Source organism: Apium graveolens, chromosome 10, assembly GCF_009905375.1.
Source record: "Apium graveolens cultivar Ventura chromosome 10, ASM990537v1, whole genome shotgun sequence".
NCBI lineage: Eukaryota > Viridiplantae > Streptophyta > Magnoliopsida > Apiales > Apiaceae > Apium > Apium graveolens.
Genome location: NC_133656.1, coordinates 208,139,015 through 208,148,935, shown reverse-complemented (window position 1 = coordinate 208,148,935; position 9,921 = coordinate 208,139,015). Strand labels below are relative to the sequence as shown.

The following is a 9,921-nucleotide window of genomic DNA, read 5'->3' as shown; positions in this document are numbered from 1 at the left end:
CTTGTTTAAGTGTAATGTTTTATGATTTAATAAATTTTTAAGTTTGAAATTAATATGAATAAGTATGTGAATTAGTATCAACACATTAAAATAATAATATATTTATAATTAAAAGAATAAAATATTAATATATGAATTTGGACCAAAATTTAGACCGAACTATTGTAACATAAAATTGTCTCAGTCCAAATTTAGGTTAAAATTTATACCAAAAATTTTGGCCACTCTTGCACATGCCCAACCTGAAAAGCAAATTGGTCACATTGAGCATTAATATTTTAAACAACTTATATGGTACCCTGACGCATCGTAAGCCGCTTGGGATGATTGCCCGGAATGGTAACGGGGAATGATAATGGAGGGCTGTCAATAGAAACGCGAACGATATGGAAATCTAGTAGGCGGCAAGGCTATGATTTGACTTTTATAAGAAATGAGTTTGCATTTCATGTAGTTTATAACTAATCCAAATACTGATACAAGAAATTAAAATTTTAATTTTTGTTAACCGAATTTATTAATTATGTACTAAATGCTCACAAGTTTAAATTCCCCGCTTGTATTAAAAATTATGAGAATTTGAATTTACAAATGTAAGGGGTAGTAATCAATTTTTTACTTAAGAAAATAATATAAAATAAATGTTACACTGTAACATGATTACTAAAATTGACCCATTTACGACCACTTGCCTTTTCTTTGTTTCAAGGAACCTTTGACTGCAAGTAACTAACGAACTTGTGGCGCAGTAATATAAATTTACAAGTTGCAACGGTAAACACTGGAGAAATGAAAAAAAAATGAAGACACCCACGTTGAATCCTGCTCACCATAATCTCCATCCAGTTGAGCATCAATCAAGCACAAACACCAACAACAAGAGTCATTCTCATAATTGCTTCTTCAGCTATCCTGTTTCATTCAATCATACTCCATCATCCCCCCTTCATATCCAAATTTACATCTAATGAAAAAACATCACAACTCTTCTGCTTCTTCTGCCTTCTTTGTCATCCTTTTATTTATCTTAATGCACTCTGCTCATGGCTTTGGATCGATGGGATCCATAGCAGCTGCGTTTGGCACGGATGGCTTCTTCTGCGCTATCGATGCAAGTGGCAAACAAGCTGTGATCTGTTGGAGTAATAACACTAGTAGTAGCTCATCTGCATCAAACAATTCACCTGCTTATTCTGCTAATATTCCTCCAATGGCTGCTCTCTCGGGGGGTGATGGTTTTATTTGTGGGATATTAGCTAATACTTCTCAAGCATATTGTTGGAGTTCTATCACTAATAATCTTGTTCCTCAGGTCTTTCAGTCTACATCTTATTCCCACATTGCAGCTGGTACTAGTCATGTTTGTGCTATAAGAGGATCTTACTATTCTGATAATGATTCGGGTTCAGTTGATTGCTGGGATATTGTTCGAAAAAGTAATAGAAGTTTGAGTTCACAACAGAGTAGTCTGTTTTATGATCAAGTGGTTAGTAATCTTGTTTTGAAAACAGTTGTTTCTGGTGAAGGTTTTAGTTGTGGTTTATCCAGAGAAGATACCATTCTGTGCTGGGGTCCACACTCTACTAGTTTACAAGTTTACGGTGAATCATCGTCCGAGAAATTCTTTTCATTAGCTTCAGGGAGAGGTTCTGTTTGTGGACTATCACAAGTTAATGATGAGGTGCATTGTTGGGGTAAAAATGATTATCTAAAGTCTCCTCCACTTGAGATTGGATTTGTATCTTTGGCTGCTGGTGCACACCACTTTTGTGGGATTCGACAAGATAATCATGGGATTGAGTGTTGGGGGAGCTTTAACTCATCTTCTATTCCAAAGGCTTCTGGGTTTTTGGCAATTGCTTCTTCAGATTATATCACGTGTGGTATTAGAGAAGATGATTTGGTGCTTGATTGTTGGTTTTCTAACATGACATCTACACCGGACTATGATCCTCCATTTCAGTTGTGTAGTCCTGGCCTGTGTACTCCTGGATCTTGCGGTCAAGGGAAATTTGCTTTCAATGCAAGTTCACTCCATGAGACCGATTTAAGTAGCTTGTGTGTTCGGAAAGAGCTTAGTATATGTTCTCCTTGTGGGGTAAATTGTTCGGAAGGTTTCTTCACTTCTAGTTCATGTAGCGAGAATGCTGATAGAGTATGCACAGCTTGCTCTCTTTGCCAAAACAGCTCATGTTGGGACATATGCAAGCTTCATCCGTTGTCAGATATGAAGCGTAAGCATCAGCACCAGCTGCGAAGATTAATCCTTGTAGTTGCTGCTTCTGCATCTGGTTTGGTATTGATATTAATCTGCTGGTGCCTTTTACCCGGCCTGTTTGCTAAGAAGAACAAAAGGGGGACAACGAAACAGTTTGCATTGTGTCTTGGCAAAGAGTTGGAAACTGAAGCCCTTACTGATTCACATCCACCTGTGGTTGTGACCCCATGTCCCGGGGTAGCTCAAATTTTCCGACTTACTGAACTAAAGGATGCTACCAATGGGTTTAAGGAATTTAATGAGCTTGGCAGGGGAAGCTATGGCTTTGTTTATAAAGCTCTGCTCCCGGATGGAAGGCAAGTTGCAGTGAAGAGAGCAAATGCTGCTACAATAATTCACACAAACAATCGGGATTTTGAAATGGAGCTGGAGATCCTTTGCAGTATCAGACATACCAATATTGTGAATCTGCTGGGGTATTGTGCAGAAATGGGGGAAAGATTACTTGTTTACGAGTTTATGCCCCATGGGACACTTCATGACCATCTCCATGGGGGACTTGCACCTCCAAACTGGACCCTTCGCTTGAATATTGCACTGCAGGCTGCAAAAGGACTTGAGTACCTTCACAAGGAAGTTTCACCTCCAATCATCCATCGCGATGTAAAGAGCTCAAATATTCTACTGGATGCAGACTGGGGAGCAAGAATAGCAGATTTCGGGCTCTTAACTTTAAATGAAACCGATGTTATTGAAGATATAAAAGCGGACGTCTACAACTTTGGAATCGTACTGCTAGAAATTTTAAGTGGGAGGAAAGCTTATGATAGAGATTGCGACACTCCTAGTATAGTGGACTGGGCACTGCCCATGATTCGACAAGGAAAGGCAGCTGCAACAATTGACAGATATATTCCTCTTCCCAGAAATGTGGAACCTCTGTTTAAACTTGCTGAAGCAGCGGAGCTAGCATTAAGGGAAAATCCTAGTGACCGTCCTACAATGACAGATTTGGTACTAATATTAGAACGCCTTGTCAAGGACATGGTGGTATTGTAGTTTTTATTCATTTCAAGGCTTCGAAATTCATATAAGATTGTTTCTTCTAAAGCTGTAAACATGATGAATAGCAGCTTTTCGTAACTGCTGTTCTCCTCAACTGTATATTTCTTGATCTTCTTGTAAAATATTCTTTCTACAACAGATTTAAGCCCTGTTGTTCCAACTCTAATAAACAGGTTTCCTTTACAAAGGTTGAACATGGTCAGAAACTAAGAATACTTGTACAACAGCTTCAATCCATCAATTTGCACTGTTGTGAACAGAAAAAGAAAAACGTGAAACCAAATTTACAAGTTTTGTGGAATTTGATTTCAGGATACAAGTTTGAATTTGAAGGTCAAGCAAACACTGAATTCATGTCTATAATATTACTTCATCGTTTCTTGTGTTTGCAGGGATAGTTATTTGTGGTTTGTTTATCACACAAAAAACTTGCCAAATCTGTTTTTTTTGGCATATATAACACGAGTCTTTGTAGGAAAGAGTAGAGTATTGACATTCCATGCATGCACTTGCCTTTGTGAGGTTAGCTCATGTCAGTGCTTATTCCACTACCACTGTGAATTCATTTGCCTTTCTTGTATTTTGAATCGGAAGTACACACATCAAAGTCTGCCGGGAATTCTCAAATCTTGGGGTATACAAGTTATGAAACGAGAGCTTTTACATGACATAAATCCAGGACACTAAGTACAACTTCCTTAAATGTCTATCCTCTAGGACTAATAGCAAAAATATATGCCTAACATGTTATACAATGTGCCAGTCAGTCGGCAGTTGGTTCAAAAAATAGAATGCTAAAAAGGGTAGAATTGCTACTGACTCTTTTTTTGAAGCCATAATGCAAGTATCAAAATCTTCATAGCCATTGTTGTCAAAAGTGGAATCCTCCACCTCCACCAGGAAACCCTCCTTCAAAATGGAAAGTAAACTGTTGCCCCCCTCCACCGAAAGGGTTAAATCCACCTCCTCCACCCCCACCCATGCCCATGTCTTCTACATCTTCACCTTGGTCGTACCTCGTACGTTTTTCATCATCCCCAAGCACCTGTAAGAAAAACGGTAGTGCTGGTCAGCATACACAGGAACAACGGAAGTGCTGATCAGCATACACAGGAACATCAACATAAAATAATTGTCTTGAATTCTTGTTATTACACTACCATATGCTTATACAGTTATACCACTACAAAAAAGGACACTTAAAAGTAAGCAACAATGAAACCTGTAGCATAAATACATTACAGGAAAATCTCCAGTACGTAAACTAGGAAATCAAAAGATATCAATGTAATTCCTATATGTATCAATATTAAGTAATGAGAATTACGCTACTTTGACATTATCCTTTTGCAATCGGCTATAACTTAGTAAGCAGTGTATTAACACATTTGGCATTACTACTCAATTCGTAAAATAAAAAATCTCCTCACATTTAAAAACGCAAAATTTGACGTCTTCTGAATGCAAGGCAAGATTGTTATTGGGGATAGTGTGAAAAAAGTAGGCAAATTCCTTTTCAAAGTCCAGAGACCCATAGTTCAACCCCAAAGGTAATAAATTTTTTAAGAATCGGGTTTAGGTAAAGAGAACCAACACAACTCGCCATTGGCTCACGGGTTTCATTTTAAGTCTGGTGTTACTGGGTTTTAAAATTAGGAAAAAAGCAGATAATGATATAAGAGTCCAAAATGGGAATTTCTTAGTATCAAATTTTCATAGAAATACCCGATATGGAAACTTAAAATAAATTACACTGCCTACAAAGAAAAATTAGCTTGCAAAAGCAAAAGTAGCAGAACAAAAAATATACTTTTTGGTAAACTATATCATCTAATATCCCAAAATAAATAATCAGGACCTGAATCTTGCAAATTCATAGGTCTAGATGCAGACCATAGTGCCATTTACTGAATATGTTGTGCAGCATTTGCGCTAATGTAAAAGCTCATCATAAATTTTCTTATAATGAATGAGACTAAAAGAAAGCAGCAGAGTGATAGAAACTAATACAAGAAGAAAGATTTAGCAGAAACAAACCTCATAAGCTGCAGCTATGTCGCGAAATTTGGCTTCTGCTTCTTCTCTATTGTCAACATTCTTATCTGGATGCCATTGCAATGCAAGCCTCTTATAAGCCTTCTTAATCTCTGAAATAGATGCAGTTTTAGAAATCCCCAAAATCTTATACCAGTCCTTCCGTTGGCTCATCTTTAAAGCTTTTTCAGCCTTCATCAGTGTTTGACGTATATTCATATCCTGCAACATTGACCCGTGTAATGTTAGTTCTACAACTTCGTGGGAATTAACAAGATTTGGCGTGAGTTTATTTTCCTTTGCTACCAAAACCCTTGTTACCAAAACCACAAAACAATATGTAACCCACATGCTAGATACTACTATGAACTATGAAGACGGAAGAAAATTGAGGACAGAAAGAACACAATGCAATTCTATGGAAGTAATAAGACAATTAGAGCAAACTCTACGCGACATGTTCACAACATCAAAAACAGCTTTAAACAGTTCAATTAATCAATTATTATACACATCATGGAGCTGTGCCATGAGAAATTAGTACAATATAATGTTACTTTCTTAACTTATGAACTTTAACACTGACCTGAGGTGATTTCTCAGCAGCTGTTCTTAGATCTGCGACCGCACCTTCAAAATCTTCTACCAAAAGTTTGGCCTCTCCCCTCTGGAGAACAGAGAGAAATTAATATCGAAATTAATAGATTACATGAAAATTCGTGTTATGCTAGAGACAATTAGAAGCTTTGGACAAACATATTGTAAAATTCATAACCGTGGCTGACCTGCACTAGAGCTTCCAGAAGCTCGCCATCAATGTTAAGCGCATCTGTACAACTGCTCACAGCATCCTTTCCCCTACCAAGCTTAACCAATACTTTGCATAAACCAAGATGCAAATTTACATTGTAGGCAGTATGATTAGGGTCCAGAGCAAGGGCTGCTCTATAGTCCTCCACAGCAAGGCGCAACTTTCCCCTATTTTCGTTGTCTTCTGCCTACATTAGTAACTTCTATTAGTAAAGGATGGTAATAAGAAAGAAAATATATATGCACCACGTAAAAGCCTTAAGCAGCCAATATTAATTTACACTTTTAGTCTTCTTCAATAAGTTTTTCAGTCCAAAATATGCTTTCTTCAATTCACTATGCTCTGGGTCTAGTCGGAGACCTTTCTGGAAATGCCTGAAAAGCCATGCAGCATCATATTTAAGATTCTACTGTGTCAACTAATCTCCCCCCCCCCAAATCCCATGGATATATTTTGACAGCGCGCATGCTTTGTTCATTATTTCTGTATCAGAAGGGAAAAAAAATACTTGAACATACCTTATAGCAACATCATGATCAGCTAAATAATAGTAAGCGCGGCCACGAATAAGTAATGCCTCCAAATTATTCTCATCCTCTTTGAGAATAAATCCCGTCTCAGAGATGGCACTAGAATAATCATTAACTAATAACAATAGCTTAACTTTCAGAATTTTGGCCTTCAACAATGAAAAAAACAATGCATCATGTCAGAAAATATGAAGGTATACTACAAAGGCGAATGAGCAAAAAAATATTCAAGGATCACAAATGTTACAGATTTGATGGTTACCTTCGAGCATGCTGGAGAAAAAACAAGTACAACCTTGTCCACATATTCCAATGACTTTGAAAAATCACCTGAATTAACGAGATTCATAGCAGTATTTAGAGCATCTCGAGATTGATGCAACTGAGAGAGCTCCTTCTCCACAGCCGAATTTCCCGGTTTCATCTCCAGAAACCTTTTGTAACTTTCCTCTGATTCCTCATATCTACATTCAACGGGTACAGTTTGTATTTGATTTACAAATAGAGAGAGAAACTACAAACTCACTATCATGCAGCTACAGAATACATGTGAAACTTGCTCGAAATGCAATATAAACTTTTTGGAAAGAGCGGGTAGATCAAGTCGTTCAATTTAGTCGCTACCCGTTAAACAAACAATGTAACGATATGATAAGTCATAATGACATAATCAGAATAAATCTGAACTCAAGATACAAAGATTTTGTACAGAAAGAGAAGAATCCATGCCTAAAAGATGTCCAGCAGCAGGCCCTATGACTGCAATATATACAAATTGGAGGCCTCTATGCAGAGCCCAAAGCTAAGCTACCATATGATTAGCTCAAAAACGTCACGAACTCAACCATCTAATTTGCAGGTATATTGCATATAGTTTCTTTAAGAAATGTACAGGATTATAAGACCTAACACCTTTTATTCTTTATAAATAAATTTATAACCAAGTGGCAACATTCATTACAGGTTTTGTCAGGGTTACGAACTAAAACATCTTTGTGCATCAAAGAAAGCCTATGTCACTATGTGTCTTAAATGGTTGATTATTAGCAGCTCTAAAAGCCCTCAAAATCACCAAGTTCAACAAAAATATTACCATTATACTAACTCCCTAGAAGTACTATACACTGGCTTACTTGTGTAGAAGAAAAATACTGAGCAAAAAATATGTGTGGGCAGTGCAATGATAGCAGGTTTTGACAGATGATGTGATATCTAAAGGAATTATTAACAGAAATAAGAGTGTGCGCTATATATTACAGACTACTAGATCAATAAAACACGTAACGAGACCTTGATCATATAAACTAAATTAGGATTTAGGTTTAACTCTGATATAACTCTGAATAAAATGAAAGCACTTTAACCCATCTTTTGAGCCAAATCATTTACTGAATTAAGGATTTACAAGAAAGGTATTGATATTATACAGCCACCTGTCACGGTTTAAACCGCTCCGCAAAAGACGGCATATTGATCAAGTCAAGTACTCATAAAGTTTATCTGATAAGGTAATACTAGGAGTAGATATTATCTGGAAATCTGTTCATGGTTGGAGATGGCAGTACAGGAAAATATATTTACAGATAAGATACTTTCCAAATAACACAAAAACAAAGATAAAATATTCTTAAAATTTTACACAGAGAACACAAAAACAAGGATATTAAATTCTCAAAATTAAACCTGCACAACTGGCGGAAGATAGATGCTTTATGCCGGTATGCTTCAGATAGACTTGGGTCTGCCTCAATAGCAGCATTTAGATCATTAATAGCCTCGCTATAACGTTTCACCTTGACACTACGAGAAACTCTTTCAAACAACTCCGCAACATCACCAGGTTTGCCATCTGCACATTATAACTTATGTCAAACAAAATTCATAAAGCACCTGCCTACTATCTTCCCAATGAACATACTATGACTCCTAATCGACGTATAATCCCACAAAACTTCAACTACCAAAAAGTAAAGTCCTTATATACAAATTTGATACTAAAAATAGTCGTGCATCCTAAAAAACAAATCTTTTTTATTTCGCCAAAAAAGGGGTAATCTTATTTCTTTATATCTTCTTCCAATTGATTAAAATAAATGGATTTCGACTTTATTTAGGCAAAAAAAACAATGAAATTCTAAAATCTTGACAAACAAAATCACAGATCAGAACAAGTAAAGAACTATGAAATGGGCATTTAGTAAAAATCACATGTATGTAAAGGCAGATGATGTGAATAAAAGAAAATTACCTAGGGCAGAGACTAAAGGGTGAAGAAAAAGGAATTGACATATACATACAAAATGCAGTATATATACGGTGTATACTAATCCTCTCCAAGCTACAAAATCAACTCCACAAAGATTTATACCCATCATCTTGGTCTTACTTATTGATTAGTTAAGATCATGTATGCAACAATATATACGGATGTTTATGTATGTAAGTATAGGTTTAGATAATTGGGTTTTGTTTGTGTTTAAGGTTATGACTTATGTATCTTGTTGTACGGGACTCGGAGTGGGACGGAGATGGGGGTTCTTGTGTTATGTAAAAACATAGTTCAGCAGGAAAGTGTAACAAGGATTCGCTTGTCATTCCACGTTGCACTAGCCTATTAACGCTCTCCACGTGGCTATCCTTTTTCATGCAATAGCTTTCTTACACGTAGCAATTATTGTATCGTAATTATCATAATTTTCAATGCTAAACCTAAATTCATTCGTGGATTTGGTTTTTTTAAGTCTAAATACAATTAACCATGATTTCTAAGAAGAATTGTTGGACCAGACTTCAAATCTATTACCTTTATTTTGTATATATATTATATTCTTTTAAAATAATAAAAAAATTAAATTTAAACTTAATGTGACACTAGGGGAAGAAAATCCAAAATAATGTTATTAGCTATTTACCTCTCCAAAAACATGTCACTATTTTTTCAAAGGTAGAGTTTAGGGTGAGAATTCAGATATTTGAATTTCAAATTTAATTTATTTTGTGCATTACAGCCTTTTGTTTTCAAAAATTTATCTTTATTAACAATCAGTGCTAGAGCCCCTGTAAGAATTGAATGAATAATCAAGACTTTAGCTATGTTTAGTTAACCACTTTGACAGTGGAAGATGAAGACGAAGGCAAAAGGTGCCTATCCAACTTTCCTTGACACTTGTTAAATTAGCTTAAAAGACAATTTACTTTGTGAACCAGCACAACAAGAAATATCAAATCATCAAATCATTAACTAACATAAGCAAGCTCAACTT

General features: G+C 36.1%; 2 protein-coding genes across 2 annotated transcripts; one reads left to right on the top strand and one right to left on the bottom strand.

Moving 5' to 3' along the window:
* The first annotated feature begins 800 nt into the window (after window positions 1-800).
* Window positions 801-3,405, top strand: LOC141689320 (serine/threonine-protein kinase-like protein CCR1). Its single transcript, XM_074493579.1, has one exon. It carries the CDS (start codon window positions 968-970, stop codon window positions 3,275-3,277), a length of 2,310 nt encoding a protein of 769 aa, XP_074349680.1. The 5' UTR covers window positions 801-967; the 3' UTR covers window positions 3,278-3,405.
* Window positions 3,406-3,838: 433 nt separating this feature from the next.
* Window positions 3,839-9,208, bottom strand: LOC141689321 (dnaJ protein P58IPK homolog). Its single transcript, XM_074493580.1, has 9 exons — window positions 8,907-9,208; window positions 8,342-8,507; window positions 6,921-7,122; window positions 6,647-6,807; window positions 6,409-6,502; window positions 6,103-6,315; window positions 5,904-5,984; window positions 5,321-5,539; window positions 3,839-4,328 (listed from the first exon to the last, which is right to left on the bottom strand). Exons 1-9 carry the CDS (start codon window positions 9,031-9,033, stop codon window positions 4,155-4,157), a joined length of 1,437 nt encoding a protein of 478 aa, XP_074349681.1. The 5' UTR covers window positions 9,034-9,208; the 3' UTR covers window positions 3,839-4,154.
* Between the last annotated feature and the right edge of the window lie 713 nt (window positions 9,209-9,921).